Source organism: Megascapheus bottae, chromosome 9, assembly GCF_031878675.1.
Source record: "Megascapheus bottae isolate mThoBot1 chromosome 9, mThoBot2.hap1, whole genome shotgun sequence".
Classification (NCBI taxonomy): Eukaryota; Metazoa; Chordata; class Mammalia; order Rodentia; family Geomyidae; genus Megascapheus; species Megascapheus bottae.
Genome location: NC_143517.1, coordinates 42,809,603 through 42,834,612, shown reverse-complemented (window position 1 = coordinate 42,834,612; position 25,010 = coordinate 42,809,603). Strand labels below are relative to the sequence as shown.

Genomic DNA, 25,010 nt, shown 5'->3' with positions numbered 1-25,010 from the left:
GCTAAGAATAGGCAAATTTGAAAATGAATCTTGACAGATGTGATGGCTTAAGACTATATAATCTTTAGGGGACAGCAATTTAAGCTAGCTTGGCTCTAAAAGTTCATGAGACTCCATCGCAATCAATGGCTGGGAATGATTAAGGCTGCCTATCATCCCACTGTGCTTTGAAATAACCCAGTGTTTGGGCTTAGTGACATGTGTTTGTCACAACAAAGGGAAGTACTAAGAGGAAGATTTCAATCCAGATCAACCTAGGCATAAAATGAGACCCTATCTGGAAAATAACCATACAAAAGAGGGCTAGAAGATAGCTCAAGTGGTAAAGCAAATGCTTGGCAAGCAAAATTCACAAACCCCAGCATCACCAAAAATAAAAATGATAAATAATTCGAGATACCTCTCCTAAAAATTCACTTTCTTCCTCTCGAACTCGAGCTTGATCCCAAAGGGTAATTTCCAGCATTCGTTCCCGAAATTCTCTCCGGTGGACTGGAGAATAAATGAATGTCTGGTTCCATTTGGGTTCCAATGTTTTCTTTACTGTTTTTGTTCGTCTCTTGTTTTTATCACTTTTGAAAAAAAACAATAAGCACACTGATATAATATTTAAAGTTTTGTCCTATTATTCGTTAAACTTAACATTTCACAGAAGCCAAATTTGTCATGTCATCATCCTCATAGATGGGAGATCTAGCTCAGAAGTTTCATATGAAGCATGGCGCTGTGGTAATCCGAGTGTGACAACTGCAACCAAAGTCAAGGCTTCTGACAGCTTTAATTATGAATATCTTTTTTCCCTTGCACTTCATACATATTTTTCTCCAACAGTCAATCTAAGATGATGGAGAACAATTTTCTTCAGGATAACTTCACCTTATAAAATAATACAACAAAAGGTTTTCAATAACTGTGGATACCAGGCACGTTACCATATTTTGAGGGATTTGTTATACAATTTTCACTTCAAAAAATGTATCAGATAAAAACTAAGGCTGATGCTAATTACGATGTCATTTCTTTTGTCCTATTTAATTGTAATTCAGATGATACCATGGCACTCAACTCTGAGGAGTTTTCTATGAACTAAGTAAATGAGGAAATTATAGTCTGAAAGTGTGTGAACACGCTAAAGATGGTAGCTGTGCAGAGTAATTTCCAACCTGAAAATTATAACCGAAGTTCAAGAGCACTGTCTTAGAAGCTAGGGATAGAGCTAGCAGAGGAAAGGGTGATTGGTGCCATTACTTCCCTTTGAGTGGTCCTTTGGTTTTTATATGCTTCATATTGAGTGATTAGATTTTGACAGTATATTTCTCCTACCCTAATTTTTCTATTTAAATAAGGGCAGAAAATATAGAATCAATACAAATAATGCTTAAAGTTGATTCTAAGCTTAGCAATTTTCTATTATTTATTTATTAGTTAGTAGTGGTACTGGGGTTTGAATTCTTTTTTTTTCGTGGGGGTCATGGGGCTTGAACTCGGCCTGGGCATTGTCCCTGAGCCAAGCTCTACTTCCCATTTTCTAGAGGTTAACTGGAGATAAGAGTCTCAGGTCTTTTTGTGCCCAGGTTGGTTTTGAACCTCGATCCTCAGATCTCAGCCTCCTGAGTGAGCCACTGCTCTGGGCCTGGAGTTTGAATTATAAGCCACATGTTCTTGCTTGGTGTTTTTCTCTCACAACGGTGCTCTAACTATGTGAAATATGCCTCCTGTTCACAGCTTCAGGCCAAGGCTGGCTTTGAACCTTATTTCTCATATGTCAGTCTCCTGAATAGGTAGGATTATAAACTTTAGCCACAGACTCAATTCTTTATGGCTTTAGGTGATGAATTACAAAACAAAGTTCATAGCATAAAGTAAGACAATATCTTCATAAATGGAGACATTGTAGACCATAAATACTATGTGCTGTACCACTCTGAGCCACAATACCACTTCTGGTTTTCTATTGGTTAAAAGGGGAGAAGTCTCATGGACTTTCCTGCCCAAGTTGGCTTTGAACTGCACTTCTCAGATCTCAGCCTTCTGAGTAGCCACCAGCACCTGGCTAGTACTACTTTTTAATACCACATCACAGTTCATGACTCTAAAGTTTGTAATAAAAAATATGGTTCTTTTTTTTTTTTTGCCAGTCCTGGGCTTGAGCTCAGGGCCTGAGCAATGTCCTTGGACTTTCTCAAGGCTAGAGCTCTACCACTTGAGCCTCAGCACCACTTCCGGCTTTTTTCTATGTATGTGGTACCAAGGAATCGAACCCGGGTCTTCATGCATGCTAAGCAAGCACTTTAACCACTAGGCCAAACTCCCAGCCCATAAAAAATATGGTTTTTAAGAGCATAAATTTTAAAGTAAAAATCACATAAATTACAAAGAATCTACATAAACATAAAATATAAAATATACAACGTAAGCATTAAATTGGATAAAAATAAACTATACAATAAACATGATTAAAAACAATCTCAAATGTTTACTATCATTATTTTTATTTCTTAGAATAATTATGTTACATTAACTTAAAAAGACTAGCAGGGATGACCCAAAAAATATAGAATGAAAACAATGATTGTTATTACCACTTTTCACTTAGTTTAAAGAAAAAACATCATTTCACATCCCTACCTTCTATCAGGTAGAAAGTAAATTTTAACATAAGGATTCCTTGGCCTCCCATCTTCTCTGGAAGGGAGATCCTTTGCTCCCAAAATTGTAACTATTAACTGATGACCAACCTTGTCAAACCATAGTTTTATCTGAAAAGCAAAAATAGTCGCGATCAGCTCCAATATTTACTAGCAATCCATGTTTACATTTCGAATCTTCAAGCCATTCTCTTACACTAATCCTTGCATAGAATCTAAATTGTATTCAGTGAACTATGATTATTTAAAAAGAAAAGGATATGCTAGAATAACTTCAATGAATAAAATAAATAATTCAGATATTACAGTGTCATTTGGCTTTCTTATTCTAATGTGATTGCCTACTAACATTCACACAATAATTACGCTATCATAATTAAGGACTTTATATACAAAGATTGCTCTCTTGTCTCTTTCCTTATGCAAGAATCACTGTAGTTTATTTTGTCTCCCCTATAATAAGTTCAGAATAAGTGCCCAAAATGAATTGAGGAGGTAATAACTTATTTATACAGTATTCAGAGGGAATTTCTGAGCAAATGTTTATATATTTCCATAGTAAAAATGTCAAAGGCTATATGCAAAGGTGTTCTTTAATATTTTTATTAACAAATAAAACTTGTATAAGGGGTTTTCAGTGTGAATTTCCATATTTCATGCAATGTCCCCTGATAAGGTTGCATTTAAAACTATAATAAATTCACCTTTTAAAAATTTTAGTAGACATAAAGTCCCGCTTTCTTTTGTGAAGCAAATGCATCATATCCTTAGAAAAAGAGATTCCATTTTACAATTTGAACTTGAGAGTAATTTTGCTGTGCCATAAAATGAGGGATTGGAACTTAACATCCAGCTAATGAGTTGCCTGGACTTACTGGTTATGACCTCCTACCCACAAACTTCACACCTTCTCTCCTAGCTCACTGATTTTCCTTTACAAGGAACCAGGATAACTATAACTCTGATCCATATTTTTGTTTACAACTCAGCATATCTCTGACTACTATATTGCAACTTAAATGTAAACAGAAAATGGCCTTGAGAATTACAAGTAAAGAAAAATTCTGGTTACATATGAAACACTTAACAGTTCAGTTCCAATTTCCCAGTGGCTCTGCTGAATCCCTCACTTCACATTCTAGAGAATGAGAGACTGAATATATAAAAGGATATATAAAATTGCTTCTGTCCCTCCATTTCTTTTTGCTAAAAAGAATTATCCCTCTTCTAGAAATAAAACTAATCAATACTCAAATTTTAAAGATTCTAATTATAAGCCCTTACAATGTGGCACATTTCTACACTTAATTTAGTAATTATTGCTATCATATAACAAAAAATTTTCTAATAGAGCAACTAACCTCAAAAATACAGCTTGGACAAGTGTTTTCAACTGTATTTAAGAAATTTCCTGTAGCAGTATTATAACTAAACAGTTATAAATTCCTAGGCATACCTACTGAATTAGAATGGGACTTGGGAATTTGAATAAGTCTTCCAGAGGATCTTCATGACTTTGGACCAAAATAGAAATAACTTGAAGAAAGAATCTTGATATTTGAAAGCAACAAAAACAGGCAAAATGTTTGCTTTCAGAACAATATTAGAACATAGATCCAAAGAAGGCTAAGTGAGGAGGTGAAAGACTAAACTATCCTGGTAAAGTCATGGGAGAAAATAAAGAAAGAAATGCAGGAAATGTTTCACTAAATATGGATGGAAGAGATGTAGAAAGTGTCACTCTTTTTTAAAAATGTGACCAAGGTTTGTTTAATTCCTAATGCTTTCTATTGTCCATTTAAAATGCTTATAGCTTTATTTTTACAAAATATTAAAAATTCTTTTCATATGTTCATATTATGAATGCCAGGCACCAATAAAGATTAAAAAGATTCTGAAAGGTTAAGTTTCTTTTAATGAAAATTTTAAATGGAAAAAGAAATAGTAAATTAGAGATAAGTTAAAAATTGAGAAGATTATTGATATATGCGAATTTTGAAAGAAGGACACTAAGGACTTGTTGCCATTTTCAGAGGCAATAATCTCACTCAATAAGATAATTGAAACTAAAAGCTGAGTTATACATCAAACCTCTAATAAATATTCTTTGGAAATTTTCTTACACTAAAGAAAACAAAAAACACTGGCTAATACTATCCACTTCTGATTCAAATAAACATCAGGTATAGATTGTCATATTTTCAACTGTATTTTTTTTTGTCTTTTCTTTTTTGGCACTGGGGATCGAACCTAGGACGTTGCACTTCCTAGGCAAGCACTTTGCCACCGAGCTACATCCCAGCCCTGTCATATTTTCATACTTGTTCTTTAGAATTAACTATATTATGTTTTCCAAATAAATAGATATTAATATAAATTTGACAGGTTAAAAGTACATTTTAATTATACTGATTATTTGATCAAAAGGAATCTATTTTTAAAAGTTGCCTTAAGTTTGATATTCAATACCCTGATTTTTATTTTTATTCAGCATATGCTTTGAAGTTTTTAATAGTTATCCAGTTAACCTAACATTTTAATAGCTAGGATATGTTGCCATATTCTTACATTTTTTTCTATATTTTTAAATAATTAAAATATTATTGGTGATTTCCCCCAAATATAACAACATATTTTCAAATTTCTATTCATGACAGTCCTTATTCTCCACTAGTTTCTTTACTAAAAGCATTGGAATAATTTTAATTGTTTTAATATAACTATCATTCCATCATTACCATGTAGCCATTTAACTTTTAAGTAGAACTTGAACAGCACAAGTATTTTATACTATACAATATTAATTGGAATTATTTATTATTAAATGTAAATAAGTACTATTCAAAATGATCAGATATTTTTTAAAAACATGCAGCAAAGCAAGGAAGGAATAATGCTATTGCCTTAAAAGGAAAACTATATTGACATTACTTTACCATGTAAGGGTTTTCTAATGAAAAGAGGCAAATAACTTGTACCCAAATATTGTAGTGAAATTAAATGGAGGGACAGAATAAAAATTAAACCCAATTCAATTTATTTAGATTGTTATTTTTTCTCTCAAAGCAATTTTCTTCCTAAAAGTTAGAATTTGTCATTTTAAGTTCATACTTTAAATAAGGTACAAATATATTTGCCAATCTCCTCAAAGATTCATTACTTGGAAAATGCAAGAGAATGTAGATATCATGTGGTAATGAATGATTTAAAGAGACAGCAACCTTCGTGAAATAAAGAAACATGTTCAAAATATAAAATTAGATATTTCAAAAAATGTTACATACATAAGTAGGAACTACAATAAATCTACATTAAATGCCACTTGGAAACCTACAAGTTTTAGTATTTTGTCTCACAAATCACTAAAACAAGATTGTCTCTTTAAATTGTTTTCAATATTCTAATCCCCATGCAGAATTTTACAAGCTGGCTCTAAAATGATTTGAAAGTCAATAATATGATTTGGAGCAACATACCAAAGGAAGTTTTCCTACTACGCATTTTCCAAAAACATACAAATAAGGGATAAAACACACTTTAGTTTCTATCAGGCAGACAAGGCCTTTACCTGAACCCTAGGAACAAAAGGCGTTGTTCTTCTACTAAGGCTTTGGCTCTGGTAAGCAAAATTAAAGAAAAAAGCAATAAAACAAAACCAAAAGACAATACACTGAAACTAAAAGACCAAAAGTAAAAATAAACACAATAAAACTATATACTTAAATACAATATTTCCATGAGAATATTTTAATCAAATACTTCCATGTAATGAATAAATTAGTATTGCTAAGTTCTGAAATAACATAAAACTTTACAAAATGAGGATTTATTTATTAGATATTTAGCATGTAGTCAACACAAGAGAAATTATGAATAAAGAAAATAGTATATTCTGGCTTATAGTATACAAAGTATACTGAAATAAGTATAATTATAATTTCTATAATTAGAAAATATATTTTATCCTTAAAACGCCCATGGCAATTATGAGCAACTGGAACCAGAACCCCTGACAACTACTGAGTCTGTGGATGCTCAACCCTTACATAAAATAGCAATGGATTTGTGTAGAACATCTATTTTCCCATCTGTTTTAAGACATATTTCAGTTATCTGTAATAACTGGTACAATATAAATGAATGTATTGTTTAGGGAACAAATATAAGATGAAAGTCTGTACATGTTCGGTACAGATACAATATTTTTTTCATAACACAATTGATCCACAGCTGGTTGAATTATATATGCCCCATTAAAAAAGGGCAAATGGTACACAGAAAAAAATTACAGTCAAAAAGAAATTAGATGGAAAAATATAGTATTATTACTGAAAGGTCTTCTGGGAGAACAATGTTTTCTTTAGGATTATAAAAGGTTAGCCAAAAGTAGTAGCCAAGTTGGCTACATAATTTCTTTAAAATTAAAAAAATAACATACACATTGTATGCTAGAACATGACGATTCATACTTTAAGATTTTCCACCAGATCATTTTATATCATGAAAACATGATTAAATAGCCATAATATCTCATTACTTATTTTCATACAGTTCTTCATTTTTCCCAAACCTTTGACAGTTTAAGTTTATTGCCTTGTGTTACTCCTAACAATTGTAGAAATTACTGTATTGTCTGAAACATTCAAGTGAGAAAATAGATTTAAAAAGTTTATATATTTTCTAATTTTCAAAAAAATAAGAAAATGTACAAGTGGAAAATAAAATGCAATTCTGATTCAATCCATTTTAAATTTTTGAGATTGACTTTCATCTCTCTTTCTAAGAAATTTCATTTCTAAGAAATACAATAATCAGAATTCAGGGTTGTCCACAGTTCAATCAGTTAAATCAGCGAAATCAGGAACAAAATCAAATTTATATTTATGGGTTTAAGAAAGGACTGAAAGAGATTTAATTCTGCTTCCTTCATCAAGATTCCATCCCATTCCACACATTTCATATGGATATCTTTTTCAAAGTCATAATAGGTAAAAATGTCCTTCTTTCCTTCCTTCCTTCTTCTCTTACCCCTTTCCTCCTTTCCACCCTTCCTCCCTTCTTCCCTTCCTTTACTCTTCGCTTCCTTTCCTTCCTCCCCTCCACCCCACGACATGAAAACAGATAAAGAGTACTAGGAGGACTATGGCCCAATTCAATGGTCCATAGACAAGCACTATTTCAGGCATAAATCTAAAGAAAAGGAGACCTTTTAAGACCAAACAGTGATACAATTGTGAATAATTCTCTAAACTCCTTTCCTTTAATTACGTTCATATGTAGCTATGTTCAAAGGAGCAAATGTTCACAACATAGCTGTATAGCCTGTATAAACACAAGTGAAAAATCAGTAGCAAATGAAAGGACAGGGGGTATGAAATTCATGATTAGTAGACAAGCTGAAAAAAGGAACTAGCAATGTATTCCCAAAATAGACTTCATTTTCCCTGCCTTCAAATCTGTTGGTTTATCAAATATTAAATAGTATACATAAGTAAATTATTTATATAGTATTTCATAAAATAAAAGTTTTTCTTTAAGGGCCAGGAGTTTGGCCTAGTGGTAGAGTGCTTGCCTAGCATGCACCAAGACCCGGGCTCAAATCCTCGGTACCACATACCTAGAAAAAAGCCAAGAGTGGTGCTGAGGCTCAAGTGGTAGAGCTCTAGCCTTGAGAAAGCCAAAAGACAGTGCTCAGGCCCTGAGCCCAAGCCCAGGACAGGCAAAAAAAAAGTTTTTCCTTAGAAGAAATGGTATTTTCAGATTAATCTTTTAAAGCAAATGTTTCATCTTCCAAAAGGATCGCAATAAGCAACTCAGATATCTAAAGTGAATATATTTCATCCTTTTATATAATTCGAGAATATCAAATTCTTGAAATGATTTTAAAATTAAAATTCAGAAAAAAATCATTTTGTTTATAGAATATTTTTCAGGATCAGAAATTTCTATAAAGATATGAGAAGGATATATTTAACTCACTTATTCTCCTCAAATACTTATATAGAATGAATAGTTATAAAATTTATATAAAAACTAAGGTCCATAAATATTTTTAGAAAGTAACTTGGAGGAAATTTTATGACTACAAATCAACTTTGGCCACTTAGTAAACGATATAAAACAACTATCAATAAAAACAATTATGTAATGTACTCTGTGGAACAAAAGAATACTGAACCTTTTTTCACTTAAACAAAAAGATTTATGGAGCCTGGAGCATAGCCTACTGGTATGGAGCCTACAACATACTCAGAAAAAGCTGAAAGTGATGCTGTGGCTCAAGTGGCAGAGCACTAGCCTTAAGCCAAAAGTGTTCAAGGACAATGCCCAGGCCCTGAGTTCAGCCCCAGGACCATCAAAAATAAAAAAAGAAAACAAAGATTCAGCTAGGCACTAGTGATTCAAATCTGAGGATTGTGGTTCAAAGCCAGCCTTCTCAGGAAAGTCTAGGAAAAAAAAATCTTATTTCTAATTAACCACTAAAAAGCCATAAGTGAAGCTATGGATCATGTTAGAACACTAGTGTTGAGCAAAAATGTTCGGGGATAGTATCTAAGGCCTGAGTTCAAGCCCAAAGACACACGTACACACGCACACGCACACACACACACACACACACACACACACACACACACACCAGTTGTATTTTTGGGGCTGAGAGTTTGGCCTAGTGGTAGAGTGCTTGCCTAGAATGCACTAAGATTGTGGTTCACTCCTCGGTACCACATACATAGAAAAAAGCTGGAAATGGAGCTGTGGCTCAGTGGTAGAGCTCTGGTCTTGAGAAAAGTCCAAGGACTCAGGCTGAGTTTAAGCCACATGACTGGCAAAAAAAAAAAAAAAAAAAAAAAAAAAAAAGTTCTATTTTTTTCTTGCTATCCTATCAAACAGGAAGCAAATTATACACTAACTTTAAAATATTAAGAATTCATCTGAGGGAAAAATGGACACATTTTTAAAAACCAAATAAGGCAATTTGGTCACTGAAAAGATTACTATACAGCCCAGATGCATAAATTGAGCGTATGTTGATTTTCCCACAAAGATCATTAATGGAATATCCATATAATTTAAGCCTAGAGAAAAAATAAATCAGGCTCAGAAAACTTTTAATCAAATTTCCAAAAGATAATCAAAATTTTCAAAAGCTTAAACCATTATCCAAAGACTGATGAAAGGGATGACATTAATAAAGACACACATAATATGAATTATAAGTATATTTTGTATTTGAGAAATAATCAATCCATGAACTGACATAAATACATGGGGAAGGTCAGCTCATACACTATACAAATTATCTTTTTCTCATGCATTATACAAGCCTAAGAAAACTCTACCCAGGTAGAATAGAAGAAAATGAGAATGTAATGTTACCTTGTGACTTCTGAAGGTTTTCCAAAAGAGTAATATACATTCACATTCTTTTAACCTCTGTACCATTACAACAAATCAAAACTGCCTTTAGACTGTTAGAGATATACATTGTCATGGATGCAAAGAATATGAATGCTCTCAATAAGTAATATCAAAAGGACATCCGTTATACCTGTTCACACATAATAACCAGTATTGTCAATAGTATTAGTAGTCCTAATTCTGACCTAGGCTCAGAATTTAGCATACATGTTTTAAATAACTGCTCGGAGTTTAATTCAGTAAAAACAAATGTTTGCTAAAAAACAAAATCAAAGAAAGGATATTATATAACTGAGTTAAGATAAAATGAAATGTTAAATAGCTATTCAAATGACTTTAGGAGTCTATTATACACAAGAAAATTTTTACTTGGGATTCAGAATCCTTTTTGCTAACATTACACATTATAGTAAAAAGCAGAAAAATTGTATGATACCATCAATCTTAGTTTTGTACACAATAGGAAAAGGTAGAATTCAAACTAACATTACAGATATATCTTAGTTTCGGTTAATATTTTACAGGTTGAAAATGGCCGTATTTTAACATCAGGATTACTGTTGAGTTGTGTGTACTTTCTAGGTTTCTAACAATAAATATCCCTAAGATTTATAATCATTGTGTTTTAATACTTGAGTGATATGTGTGCATAATTTCAAACCATATACAATTAAAGTGTCACTAAAAATTATACTGAAATATCTTCCTTTCAAGTCATAAGAAAAAATAAAATGGCATGCATACTAAATTACTACAAAAAAATTTAGGCCATCACTTATAAGTCTATAGGCCATCATCTATATCATTAGACATATTAGAAATGAAACTTAGCTTTATGTTTCAAGTATTTAGCAATTATACCTTTATACCATAATTATTATGGGTCATGAAAAGAAATAGTTTGAAATCTCACTGAATTACAAGCCTTTGCTCCTCATCTTTCTCTTCTAAACCACTTTGTATAGGAACTTAGAATTTGAAGTGAGATAACAAACTAAGGAATTTAAAATATGAATGCTTCCCTATCATACAACTATATACCAAACAAAAACACACATTACACACACACACACACACACACACACACACACACACACACAGAGGATTTGTGTACTGGCATCTTCCAGCCTTCTTGCTTCCCCAAACATAATTCAAAGATGAACTATTTAAACAGAAGTATAGAAATAGTTAATACTTAATAGTTTCCTAAGAAAGTAGAAGAAATCATATGAATTTGTCAATGAGAACAATAGTAGAAAGATACTATTTATTATGGAGCGTGGACAAAGGCTGTGACTCTCAAATGAAGAAGTTCATTCTATTCATAAAACAGAAAACCTCCTTACAGTATTCATCTAGTTTCCTAGATAATTCATGTTATTGTCAGCATTGTTCCAGAAAAGACATGTCTACTACTTCTTTTTTTTTTTTTTGCCAATCATGGGACTTGAACTATGGCACTTGGGCACTGTCCCTGAACTCTACAGCTCAAAGCTAGTGCTCTACCACCTGAGCCACAGTGCTACTTACTTCAATAATTTTGAATATCTAAATTTTGGTTTTGCTTCTTTCATACTTTATTCAACTGATAAAAATATTTCTGAAAAACCAAACTCTGCCCCTTCCCACTAAAACTGAACAAATTACTTAGCTGATTTAACAAAAAGTATATTCACTGTTCTTAAAATAGCTGTGCTAGTTTAGTTTTTAACTATAACATTTTTCAATCAAATTCAGTATTTGAATTTCGAGTACCTAAGTAGGACTTTAGGACTCAAATATTTCATAGTAATAATTACTAATGTTACTGGAAATTAATATAACTGAATAAATATGAATGTATTAAATATTACAGTGTTAATCAAAGGAATATGAACAAATCAACTGAATAAAGAAAGCACTCAGCCAGGTGTTCTAGCTAGCTTAATTCTTTGGTTTTATTAGAAAACATGTAAACAAGGGAAATTAGGAAATTAACTAGTGTATTAAGGAATCTATTATATATCACTACCTTATATTTCTAAGTAATATTAAAATATAATTATTATAAAATTCATTTCAAGGGCTGGGAGTTTGGCCTAGTGATAGAGTGCTTGCCTAGCATGCACAAAGATCAGTGTTTGATTCCTCAGTACATCATACATAGTAAATAGCTGGAAGTGGTGATATGGCTCAAATGGTAGAGCTCTAGCCTTAAGAAAGCCCAAGGCCAGTGCTCAGGCCCTGAGCTCAAGCCCAGAACTGGCAAAAAATAAATAAATAAAAAATCATTTCAAGTTTCACTAAGGCTGAAAGCAAGAATCTGTGAATATTTACTTTTATTTTAAATACAATCTTTGCATAATCCAACATTATCATAAGAACCTATGACAATTTATAGTCATTTTAAGGTATAGAAACAATATTTATGACCATGAATTTTAGAATAATTATGAAAGTAAAGTAGTTTTGGTAATTTCATAAAAATCTCTCAATTGATTCCAGGAAATTCAATTTTAATAGAGACATTATAATAAATAATCAAAACTCAATTTCAACTAATTAAAGTTATTAAAAATGAAAAGATAGTTAAAAGCATAATTATATTCACATGAAAATTTCATTTCATAAAATCTAGCATGATACATTAAAAATATCATTTAAGGTTTTAAAAAGAGAAATTAATGATTACATACTGAAAGTTGTCCAGATAAGAACTGTGGAACATCTCTCAACATGCCAGGACTCACTGGAGAGGTAACGGAAATAGAAGGACGTTCCATTTTCTGAGATTCAAATGAGCTGGAACCTGAAACACATAAAGAATAATAAAAGTAGTTCTTCACTCTTTAAGAATCTTTCCCAAATATCCTACAATTTTCCATGAAATATCATTAAATACACCACTTTCTTATAAGTATGCTTGAAGGTTTCTTTGTTATTGTTGTTCTTTAAAAACATAAGTTCAGTTTACGAATTCTTTTTAAGACCAATTTTGACCATCTGTCTGTATCAATTATAATAAAGACAAGTCTAAATCAGAAATTACTCTATCTGATACTGTTCTACACACAGCATTAAATAATATATTAAGAAAAATTACAAATAGAAACGGAGGAATAACAAAGACAAAGCAACAAAGAAACTTAAAATGTAATTTACATTTCAAATGTTAAGCATGTAGGTTATCAAAATCTCTAAAATCATTAAAAATTTCTAGAAGACAGCTTTGTAAATCATGTCTTTGAGAACATAATAAAATAAAAAAGAAGTAAGGAATATAAAGAAAACCTGATAGTTCTGTATTTGAGTGTCTTTCTGTGAAGAGGAAGGAACAAGTGAATAGAACGAGGATAATAGAATACTGGAGAAATTATGTGTTTAGAATTCTGAACTACACATTCTAACATTAATGAAGTAGGCAAAGATTGAGGTAAGTAAAAAATAAGGACTGTATTTAAGGAAAATAGTTTGGGAAGAAAGAAAAAACAGTTGAGAACTTAGTATTCAATTAGACAATAAGACAATGAGGCAGTTCAGGTGATCACATGAAAAATAATGAGATCTCTACAGTAGTTGTATTTAGGTATAGCACTTGCTTCACATACATGAGACCCTGGATTTCATTCCCAACAGTAAGGACAAGAGAAAAATAATCAGGACTAGTTCATGCCTATAAATTCAAATTATTCAGAAGACTGAGGTGTGAGGATTACAGTTTAAAGTCAGCCAGAGCAGGAAAGTCTGCAAGATTCGCTACCTCCATTAAAGTATTTAAAGGAAAAAAAAAAAAAACAGAAGTGCGGCTGTGGCTTAACATGGTTGGGCACTAGCCTTGAGCACAAAAGCTCAGGGACAGTGCCCAGGCCCTAAGTTCAAGCCCTAGGACCAGAACAAAAAAAAGTGAACAAAAATTTTACTTGCCCTATAGAATTGTTGTGAGAATTGTGGTAACACAGGTACAACATCAAACGTAGTTGCAAGTGCTAAATAAAATGAGAGCAGTGAGGATAGTTAAAATAATAGTATTGTAAAATAATAGTATTTTTACTATGTTATTTTTTATGTGATCATGATCACCACTGTGTTGCCACTAAATTATTAAAATACCCATTCCCTGGTCATTCTGCCTTACACTGCACCAACCTCCTTTCAATACAGCAGCTAATCTTTAAGAGACCTGGCCCAAAAACAAATGATTTAAGATATGAAATAGGGACTGGGAGTTTGGCCCAGTGGTACACTGCTTTCCTAGCATTTACAAAGGCCTGGGTTGGATTCCTCAGTACCACATACAGAAAAAAAAAGCCCAAAGGCTGTGGCTGAAGTGGTAGAGCTCTAAACTTGAGAAAGCCTAAAGAGAGTCAGGCTCTGAGTTCAAGCCCCCAGTACTGGAAAAAAAAAAAGATATGAAATAGTACTCACATAATACAAAGTATTTAGGTATTAAGATTATTTAGACAGATATGTCTATTCGATTACTATTTTGATGTCAGGTTTGAACTACAATCCTGAATTCAGATAATACAAATAAGTCTGACAAAAAAGCATTTCCATCTAGAGACCAGCAGTGTGGCTAGAAAGCAATAAACTTTAAAATTAAGGGGAAGTTAGAAAGTAAAACTGAGAGTGATGATTTTTATTGTGATGATGGCTTCACAGGCATATGTGTATGACTAGTTATGCATTTCTGCCATATATAGTTAAATACCTTAATAAAGATTTCTAGAAATCCATACTAAATTAAGTTGCGGTTATTACAGAATTTTGTTCTTTTCCCCACAGAGACATGAAATGATACTGTATGTTTCATCTTTGTGTGGGTCTATATATACTTAAAATGGTCTTATATTTCATTAATAAAATACTTCATTTGGCCTTTGATGAACAGCAATATCAACAGTATGTTCTCCTAGGGAAAAAAAATCAAACTTACTGGACTCCATTTGTACATGTGTGCTATCAGGTATTCTAGGTATATCCCTGAAATGATAGAAACACAGAATAAGAAACTTTTAATAACTAATGAAATGACTATTTTAATCATTATTAATCTATATGATAATTAGAATCAGATGAAATAGCTGTGAATAGCCAAAATATCCTAAAAGTAAGAAACAACAACATAAGTACTTTCTGATTAACAAAAAAATTGAGATTAACCAAAAATATTTTAAAGGAATTGAAGTTTATATGTATCTATGGTAGGTGTAAGAAAACATGCACATTATTGTCTATGTGCTTCTCTACCCAACTTACACTCTAAAAGTTTTTGTATCCAACTAGGTAAGTTTTAAAGAAACATTGAAATTCCATGCTTCTTGTTACTTACACCTTCTGTTAACCAATAAAATTTTAACATTCAGATGGCAACTAGAACTTTAAAATGTAGTAAATTCACTGAGGAAAAAAAGGCAAACATTTATTAATTTACTTTATTGTTACTATAGAGGTGATATGTACAGGGGTTAAATTTACATGTGTCAGGCAATAAGTACATTTCCTTTTGTATAGTGTCATCTATTTCCTCATTCTCTAAAATTTTTAAAGTTATCTTGCAGCAATATTTTTACCTCAAAAAAGAATACATTGTCAAATTATAATTTTAATATCCTCAAGTAGTTGCACAAAGGAATTACCATTCCACAAATCAGCTCATAAGCACACTGCATATATCACTGCTTTCATTATTGTATCCCATCCTTCCCAACACAAATTCTCACCTCGATTTACTTAGTTTCATAGCACATGCATTATTAAGGCTGTGCTCTCCTGGCCCTTCTTCACTGCATTCATCTACCTACCCCTTTCACCTTGCCCCGAAACTTTTTTTAAAGAAGGTCAATCAAGTACATTTTATTTCATTTTGACAGTTGATTTCTTTATTTTTTTGATTCTCCTGGTATGTGACTGAAAATTGAAGGATGCTACTAAAGACAACTATGGGTAAGAGGGCAGTAAAGTAAATTTGTTCAATGTTTGCTGTGTACTTGTATAAACCTGATACTCATTTTGTTCTGCTGTGAATTTATTTTTTTCAAGGAATTACACCATTTGAATTTGACACTGAAAATACTATAATTTGGTTAATACAATTTCTCAATACTTGCGCACAACCCCACATGCGTTTACCTGTATATATATATAAATTAGCTCTAGCTTTCACATATGAGAGAAACCATGCATCCTTTCTTTCTCTAGGACTGTGTTGTTCCACTTAACACTATTTTTTCCAGGTCCATCCATTTCTTTGTAAATGATATAATATCATTCTTCCCAATGGCTGAGTAAAATTGCATTGTGGGTATAGACCACATTTTCTTGACTCATTCATCCATTTAAGAGCATATAGCCTACTTCCACTCTGAGGCTATGGTGAATACTGCAGCAACAAACATGGTTATACAAGTAGATTTACTGTATCCTGATTTGTAACCATTTGGATAAATGCCCAAGAGTGAGATTGCTAGATCATGGGGTAAGGTTTTTTGTTTGTCTGTTGTTATTGCTATTGTAAAGCTGGCATACAGAGGGATTATATGGTAATAAGTACATTTCTTTTAGAGAAGTTGTACCTCAACCCTCATTTTCTCCCAGTTTTTCTCTCCCTACCCTCTTCCCAACAAGCTGTGTATAAATATATATATATATATATATATATATATATATATACTTAATTTCCAACATGGTGTCTAGTGGATATCACAGCTATATTTGTTCCCCCTTTGTCCCAACATTTCTGCACTCCCAAGAGATACTTTTTTTGTTTAGCCTTTTTTACTTTTTTCTTTTTTGTCAGTCATGGGTCTGGGTGCTGTCCCTGAGCTCTTCAGCTCAAGGCTACCGCCCTACCCCTTGTACCACAGCACCACTTCTGGTTTTCTAGTGGTTAATTGAAGATAAGAGTTTCCAGACTTTAGTGTACAGGCTGGCTTTGAACCTTGATCCTCAAATCTCGCCTCCTGAGTAGCTAGGATTACAGGCATGAGTCACCAAGTCTGGCTTATATTTAGTTTCTGAGGAACCTCCAAGCTGCCTTCTAGAGTGGTTGGACAAGATTACATTCCTACCAGTAGTGCATTTGGACTCCTTTTACCCCATATATTCACCAGTGTCTGTTGTTATTTGTATCCTTGCTTATGGCCATTCTAATTGGGGTGAGAGAGAAACTCAGAATTGTTTTGATTTATATTTCCTTCATGGTCAGAGATGTTAATGTTGTTTCATCTGTCAATTTTTACTTCTTCGGAGAAATGTCTAGCTTGTTTGTCTGTTTATTAACTGGCCACTTACTAACATATGGCTGACAAAAATCTCCCATTCTTTAGGCTATCTTTTTAGCTTATTAACTCTCCTTTGCCATGCAGAAACTTCTTAGTTTGATGCAACCCCATTTGTCAATTCTTTTTTTAATTGGCTGAATCCCTGGAACTTCACGCAAAAATTTCCTGTGTGTGCCAAGAAGTTCTAATGTTTCTCCTAGTTCTTCCTGCAGTAATTTCATGGTTTCAGGTATTACATTGAGATATTTGATCCATTCTGAATTATTAATGCAGAGTAACAGTTAGGGATCTAGCTTTACTTTCCTGCCTGTGGATATCCAGTTTTCCCAACACTATTGTTGAAGAGGCTGTCTTTTTCCCATGCTGTTTTTGGCTTTCTTAATCTTTTCTTAGATATCTGTAGATCTGTAGGTTTATTTTTAGGTATTCTGTTCTGTTCTATTTGACCTGTTTTTGTTACAATACAATTTTTTTCCCCAGGACTGATTTTGGGATTCAGAGTCTTTTTGTAGTTCCATATAAATTTTTGGATTATTTTCCCTATCTTAGTGCACAATGGAATTTGCATTTTGATGGGTATTTCATTGAGTTTGAATTTGTAGATTGCCTTAGGCAGTATTGCCATTTTCATGATATTAATTCTGCTAATCCTGAGATGTATTTCTACTTCTGAATATCTTCTTTCTTCAACATTGTTTTTTTTAATTTTTCATTCTACAAGTCCTTCAGTTCCTTGGTTGATTCCTAGGTATATGATCTTTTTGAGACGATTGCAAATGGACTCACTCTCCTGAATTCACTCTCAATTTTTTCACTGGAGGAGAATAGAAAAGCGATTTTTATACACAACTACTTTCCCAGAGTTATTTATCAGCTCTATGAGCTGGCGGGATTGAGTATGGTCCTTTAGATATTGGATCATGTCACCTGCAAATTGGAATAGTTTGATTTCTTCCTTCCCTATTTAGATTCTCTTTATGCCATTCTCTTGCTTTATTACCCTAAGAGAAAATCCTACACTAAAACACTAAAAGGGGGTGGAGAAAGTGGATATCCTTATCTTATTCCTGACTTAAGATAAAATGGTCACTGTTTTCAATTTTTAGTATGATGTTGGCTGTACTTTCCTCATAAACAACCTTTTTTATGTTGAAGAAATGCCCTTACTATTCCTACCTTCTTCAGAGTTTTTGTCAAAGGGGATGCTGTATCCTTTTTTTTCCCTTTATTTTAATTTTATTTTGTTGTAAGGGTGATAGAGGTGACAGTTATATAAGTAAGGTAAGGAATACATTTTTTGTCAAACATTGTTCCCTCCCTTGTTTTCTCCCTCTTTCCCTCTTCTCACTCCCTTCCCCCCCCCTCAAATTGTAAAGTTCATTTCCAACATAGCTTCTTGTGAGTATCACTTTGCACTGGTTCACCCTTCATCCTGTGTCTCACCATTTTGTTATTTCCTTTCCCTTCCCCAAATCAGATAAACACATATACAAGACCTGGGTACCAAAATGAAAAACAGTGACAACAGGGGATAAACCAAATGAGGGAAAAATGAAAGAAACAGGAAATAACTTCACATAGCACATTTAAAAAAACAAAACTAAATAACAAACCTCCTGTTTCCACACCTCGGTACATATGAAAGATCATATAAAATGATGCTAATCAAAATGAACTACAATTATGGGATGCTGGATCTTGACAAAGGTATTTTTCTGCACTTATTGAGATGGTCATGTGACTCTTGTCTTCAGTTCTGTTACTGTGCTATGTTACATTTATTCATTTACATATACTGAGTCAGGCTTGCACTCAGGATGAATCTCATTTGATTGAAGCATATGATTTTTTCTTGATTACTTGTCAAATTAGGTTGACAAGTATGTTATTAAAAAATTTGCAGCTTTTATATTTCTCATCAAAGAGATTAGTCTCCCTCTATATATCTTTTATTGGTATTTTTGTTGTGGTGGTGGTAATTGAATCCCTGTGTGGTTTGAGGTAAGTGTAATATTAGCTTCATAGAATGAATTTGATAGTGATCCTTCTCTATTTCATTGAAGAGTCTGAAGAGTATTATTTAACAATTACAAAATTCAGTTGTAAACCATAAGGAACTGGACTTTTTCTTTTTCCTGACAGTTTCACATTGAATAATAATATTTATTGGATGAGTTAGATAGGATCAGTCAGTAAATTATACAAAAGATTATAGATTGTTCAAAATATCAAACAAAATGTTATTTGAGAACACTTCAATACCAAACTGATCAATGCAGTTTTACAGTATTATTAAAGTATAAAAAGACAGAATATGAATACAATTTCATGTGATGGATTCAATGAAAGGAATATTTCAATAAAATTAAGCTAATAATCCAAATCATTATTGTGGACACAAAAAGAAAAATAATACAATTTAAACATTCCCTTAGTGAAAACCGAAAATTATAAACTATGTAACTTGTAGGCAGGGACAGGAAGGGAAAATTGGAGAAAGTAAAGAAAGGGCTGACAATATCCAAAAAGGAAATGTACTCTTTGGCTGACTTATGAAACATTAGCCCTGATGTACAACATCTTAGTAATAAAAATAAAACTGGATATTTTAAATTGCCATTATTATTCTACAACAAAAATTTTCTATAGCATTCATACTAGAATGCTGTTACCTAAACATAAACTTTACAATAAATTGATATCTTATATATTTTTCTGCTACTCTTACTTGAAAAGTATGTCTTTTGTATTGACATATTTTCAATAAGGAAAATAGTACTGGCTATTTAATGATTAATTCTCATAATTAAAAGGATACATTTTTATCTTTTTAAAATGATCAATGGTTAACAAATTACTAAAAATATTCTCACTCTGCTCTCATTTGAAACTGATTAATAACATGCTTTCTAGTTCTTTTTTTCATAAGTTAAAAAAATCTCTATTTTGAAAAAGTACATGATTTTTGGACTATCAGTGATCATCATTTTTAAATTGTAGACAACATAGTTCATGCAACATCATAATGTTAATTTCTACAATAGTGCTTTGCCCTCACTAATGACTTAGTTATTTACCAATTGTTAAAATAAAAACTATTTCTTCTTTTGTAATTATAACTGTAGTCTATCTAAAGAAAAGTTCATGATCTCTGGTAAGTTGTTTTGGGCATAGTAAAAAGGAAAGTTGTCTACAAAATAATGTTCATAAAGTAGTCTGACATTTTTGGACTTCTCAGTACAATTTACTTAATAATAGTTAATTTATATACCTACAAAGTGCTAAAACCAACTTACCCAATTGGCCTGGAAACAACAAGCTCTACTTGTGGCTCAGGTTTGGATTCCAGAATGATGTTGTACACTTCTTCAAATGTAGCGCCTTGCAATAGCCTTCCATTCCATTCTAACACTTCATCACCTGTAGTATCAATGACATGAAGATTAGAGATAAAAAAAAATCTAAAATGACAATGGTCAGAAGGAAAACAAAAAAGTACATACAATTTGTCTCTAATATAAAATCAAAATGTAACTATAAAGATTGGTTACCTCTTTAAAGATTTTGCAACTCTGAACTCTAAGGTTTCAGTACATAGTCAAATAATCACCTTATTTTTCATTGACTAAATTTCTTTGTAATGAGCTTAATAGTTAGGGTCCAGCCTAATAGTTACTTGCAAGATAAAGTGAGTCAATGTTTGAGGGCAGCCATTGTAAAGAAGTAAGGTCACATATCCATCAACAAGCAATTATGGTGGCACAAGCAATGGCCTCACCTACTTGGAAGATACAGATAGAGATCTCTATTCAAGGGTGGCCACATGGCAATCATATTAAATATGAAACCCTATCCACAAAAGAACTAAGGTAAAAAAAGGGCTAAAGGTGTGGTTCAAATGGTAAAGTATTCATGTGGTAATTATGAGAGCCATTAAAAACCCAGTACTATTGAAAAATAATAATCATAATCATGACCATCATTATCATCTTATCAAATCAACTTCAAGGATACCTCCAACAGCACCCTTTTTCCAAGGTAATATTAAGTAATGAATCTCAGAAAATACCCCTTGGTCAGGTGCAGTGGCTCGTGCCTGTAATCCTAGCTACTCAAGAGGCCAAGATCTTAGGATCAAGGTTAAAAGCCAGCCAGGGCACAAAAGGACCTGAGACTCTTATCACCAATTAAACTCTAGAAAACAGGAAGTGGGGCTTGGCTCAACAGTAGGACAGTAGCCTTAAGCTGAAGAGCTCAGGGACAGCATCCACATCAAATTCAAGCCCCATGATCCACAAAAAAAAAAAAAATACCCATTTGTTCATGAAGATTATTTCCTCCATACTGTTGGAATTTTTTTACAAAAGAAAAATTGAAGCTTACAGAAAACAAAATAAGCTAGTACTAGATGCAAATTAGAAAACCTATCACTAAAAGTATAAAATTTATAAATATGAAAGCTTGTGTCTAATGTAATTCAAGAAATAATTTTTAAAAGGGTACAAGTTTATATTAATGAACAGATTTTCATATAAATGAAATAAACTCTTGCTTATTGGCCAAATCACTTTAAATGAGAATAACTTTTTTAAATTATACATGTTTAACCATGTAAATGAAAATAACCAACAATAAAAACCTACCTGGCCTAAGATGTCCTACGGTATCAGCTAAACTTCCTTTTTTGACTTTGGTAATAAATGCACAGAGACGACCTGATTCAGTCATTTTCCCTCCTACAACCTGTTTAAAAGAAGAAAGTATTTAAACTGTCATATTGCTAAAATGAACTCAGTTGAGGATTCAAGTAAAAAAGGCCTAGAACAAACTGTGGCTTCTAAAATAGTGATTTCATGTACTAAAAGCATTTCTTGAATAAAATGATGTTTCCATTCAGAGAAGTTGAATCCTAAGAACCCATTCTTTTTACATATTCCCAATGTGTTGTATTTAACTCATTGTTGAAAATGTTGCATACTCATAACAAATGTCTACTTCTGTCCTTAAGATGGAATTCCTTTTTTAATTCATTTATCTGTTTATTCATTTACTTTTTGATGGTAATAGTGGGGTTTTGAACGCAGGGCCTCACACTTAACAGGCAGGTGCTCTGTAACTTGAGCCATGCCCCCATTTTGATTCAGTTATTTTACTGATCACATTCTACTATAACCATTCAAACCACTATATTCTTCATCTTCTCCTTCCGTGTAGCTGGATTAGAGGTATATACCGCCATGCATTGAAATATTTAATTTCAAGAAATTGAGTAGGCATTTGAGGCATGCTCAGTTGAGATTAGCAAAAGTGGCAAATAACCAGTAGACTAAGGAGTTTGAGTTCTGGTCTCAGACCAAGAAAAAAAAGAAATTGACAAATACAGTAAAATAGAATTATTTTGTTATTTCTCAAAACATATTACTCAGTAACAGCACCCAGGCCCTGAGTTCAAGCTCCACAACCAATAAAAAAAAAAAAAAAAGAACAAGGCTGTGGAATCATTTGTCCATCTATAAGATATTATCCTCTTACAAAACAGTGCTGTGACTGATTAATCATCATCCAACCAATATATCAGCTTCATTGATGTTGCATTTCACAAGTCTACACAGTAATTTTAAAAATAATCATTTAATATAATATGAAAGAAAATTAAAGAAAAAACCGCAAATTTAGTCACTGTGTTTAAGATTCAAAGATTTTCTAATCAGATTGCTAGTGAGATCTTCCCAAATTATGTATATGACTATTATTGTGGAATAATTGCAATTTCTTAAATACCTGGAAAATTAGAAGTTTGAAAAGTCTTCAAAATGGAAAAAGAAATCTTAAAGTGGTATAGGTAGCAAGAGTTATTAAATTCTTTCTCTTTCTTATAAATATTTAAAGTAGTATAGAGCAAAAATCTCATACATTTTATTACATACCTTTAAGCCAAGCATTGCTCCTGAATCCCGAGGCACACTCCCATCTTTTAGGCGCTTATTTAACAAAATACGACCAATTAGGCGATCTCCATCTTTGGATGGCTGCCAAGTTACAGGATGCTGTCATATAATATCAATAAACAAGAAAAAATAATGTTTCTTTTGAGAAATGATCTTTGTACAATTGCTTTTAACCTTAGAATTCTAAAGTGTTATGATTACACAAATCATTTTACATTTCAAAATACTTACCAAAGAGCATACTACATTACTCTTATCACCTGAGTTTTATAATTCCAAGTTTCTCAATCCAATTATGCTAAATTCATACAATTCTCTAATACAAAAGTTATATGTATCTACAAAATGTTAAAAAATATTTTTTCTCTTGAAAATATAGTAAAGCATCTAACTACTTGCTGAGGAATAATTAAAATCTCATAAGTAAAAAATGAAAATTTCTGCTTCAAACACATGAAAAAATGTTGTTTTATACCAAAATTTTAAAATGTTAAATATGAAATCTAAACTGATGATAAAGAGTTTTATAATGTAGATTTCTAAATTAAAATTCTAAAAAGTAGAGTCACAAATAACTACTGGAATCTGCTCTGGAAAAAATATACAAATGGGAGAATAAACACTTTATTTCTCTTTATGGAAATGTTCCTTGATTCTTTTAGAATTTTAATCTATTTAGTAAAATTGTAATAGATAATTTAAAGGTATCAACTGTTAAACAGCAGTGAAAACACTAGGTTATTTCTCATAGAGAGCTAAGTCTTTTGTAAATAATGACACCATTCCACTAATGAATGCTAACTCAAATAGCAAAACTAATGATTTGTGTAATCATAGATTCACAGTTGTCTACAATTAACATGCACATTTTCATGCAAAATTTAGCAAGCAAAAGACAAGTTCTAATCAATCACATCTATATGGTTAAAAGATTCTTAAAAATCTCACTATTCTAAAAGCAAAAATAATAAATATGAAGGCAGGTGGCAATGGCTCTGATACTAATCAATACCACATTTAATGCAATGGCAATAAATAAAAGAACAAAATGACAGTGAAAGGGAAAAAAGAAAAACAACATTTTCTGTGCAAACAGACCCAATTAGCTCCCTTTTGCCTGGGATTCAAACTATAAATAATTTATTTTTCATCCCAAGGAAGATATATGTAAGCAATCAAATAAGCCAATCCAAAAATTGCTTATCATTTATGGTTTACAATAAGATAACCATGTTCTCCATGTGACTATAGACAAAACATTCCTTTGTTCCTAAGTTTTGTTTTTATTTACTTTTTTGGTATGCTGTTAAACAATAAAAAACAGCAAAATACAAGAAGCATTTTGATTTGGTTGGTTAATTGGTTTTGTTTTGTTTTTCTTTTCTGCACCTTAAGAAATGCTACATTAACCCTTGCAATGCCCTGTCCTTTTAATATGTTCTGTTTAATGAGTGACAGAGAGCAAACGAAGACCAAATGAGCAGGTTAAAAGGCAGGCTCCACAATCTCAGTACCTTATCACTATGGCTATGCTCCTCGTTAAGGGTTGTGCTACTACAGGTATCTACCCCAGAGTCCTTAATCTGAGGCTCACACCATTCCAAATCCTCTTCCAAAGAGTGGCCACCAAAGTACATCATTTTCTTTTGTCTCTCAGACCTGGTGTTAGAATCCGACAAAACTGCCTGCTCACTAGTTTTTCTTTTTCCCTTTTGACTGTCCCCTACAGGCGT

At 32.3% G+C, this 25,010-nt stretch overlaps 1 protein-coding gene across 50 annotated transcripts in view; it reads right to left on the bottom strand.

Moving 5' to 3' along the window:
* Positions 1 to 25,010, bottom strand: part of Rims2 (regulating synaptic membrane exocytosis 2) — a 385,455-nt gene that overhangs the window by 163,602 nt on the left and 196,843 nt on the right. For 18 of the 50 annotated variants that reach the window (XM_090339203.1, XM_090339227.1, XM_090339217.1 and 15 more), the window contains 7 exons: positions 23,257 to 23,376; positions 21,973 to 22,072; positions 20,626 to 20,749; positions 14,983 to 15,029; positions 12,743 to 12,855; positions 2,629 to 2,759; positions 401 to 572 (listed from right to left, as the gene is read on the bottom strand). In XM_090339203.1, coding sequence (XP_090195329.1) covers positions 401 to 572; positions 2,629 to 2,759; positions 12,743 to 12,855; positions 14,983 to 15,029; positions 20,626 to 20,749; positions 21,973 to 22,072; positions 23,257 to 23,376 — 807 coding nt within the window. Of the gene's footprint in view, positions 1 to 400; positions 573 to 2,628; positions 2,760 to 6,216; positions 6,265 to 12,742; positions 12,856 to 14,982; positions 15,030 to 20,625; positions 20,750 to 21,972; positions 22,073 to 23,256; positions 23,377 to 24,791; positions 25,001 to 25,010 lie in introns of all 50 variants that reach the window. The other 32 variants (XM_090339238.1, XM_090339190.1, XM_090339201.1 and 29 more) reach the window with 3 other exon arrangements.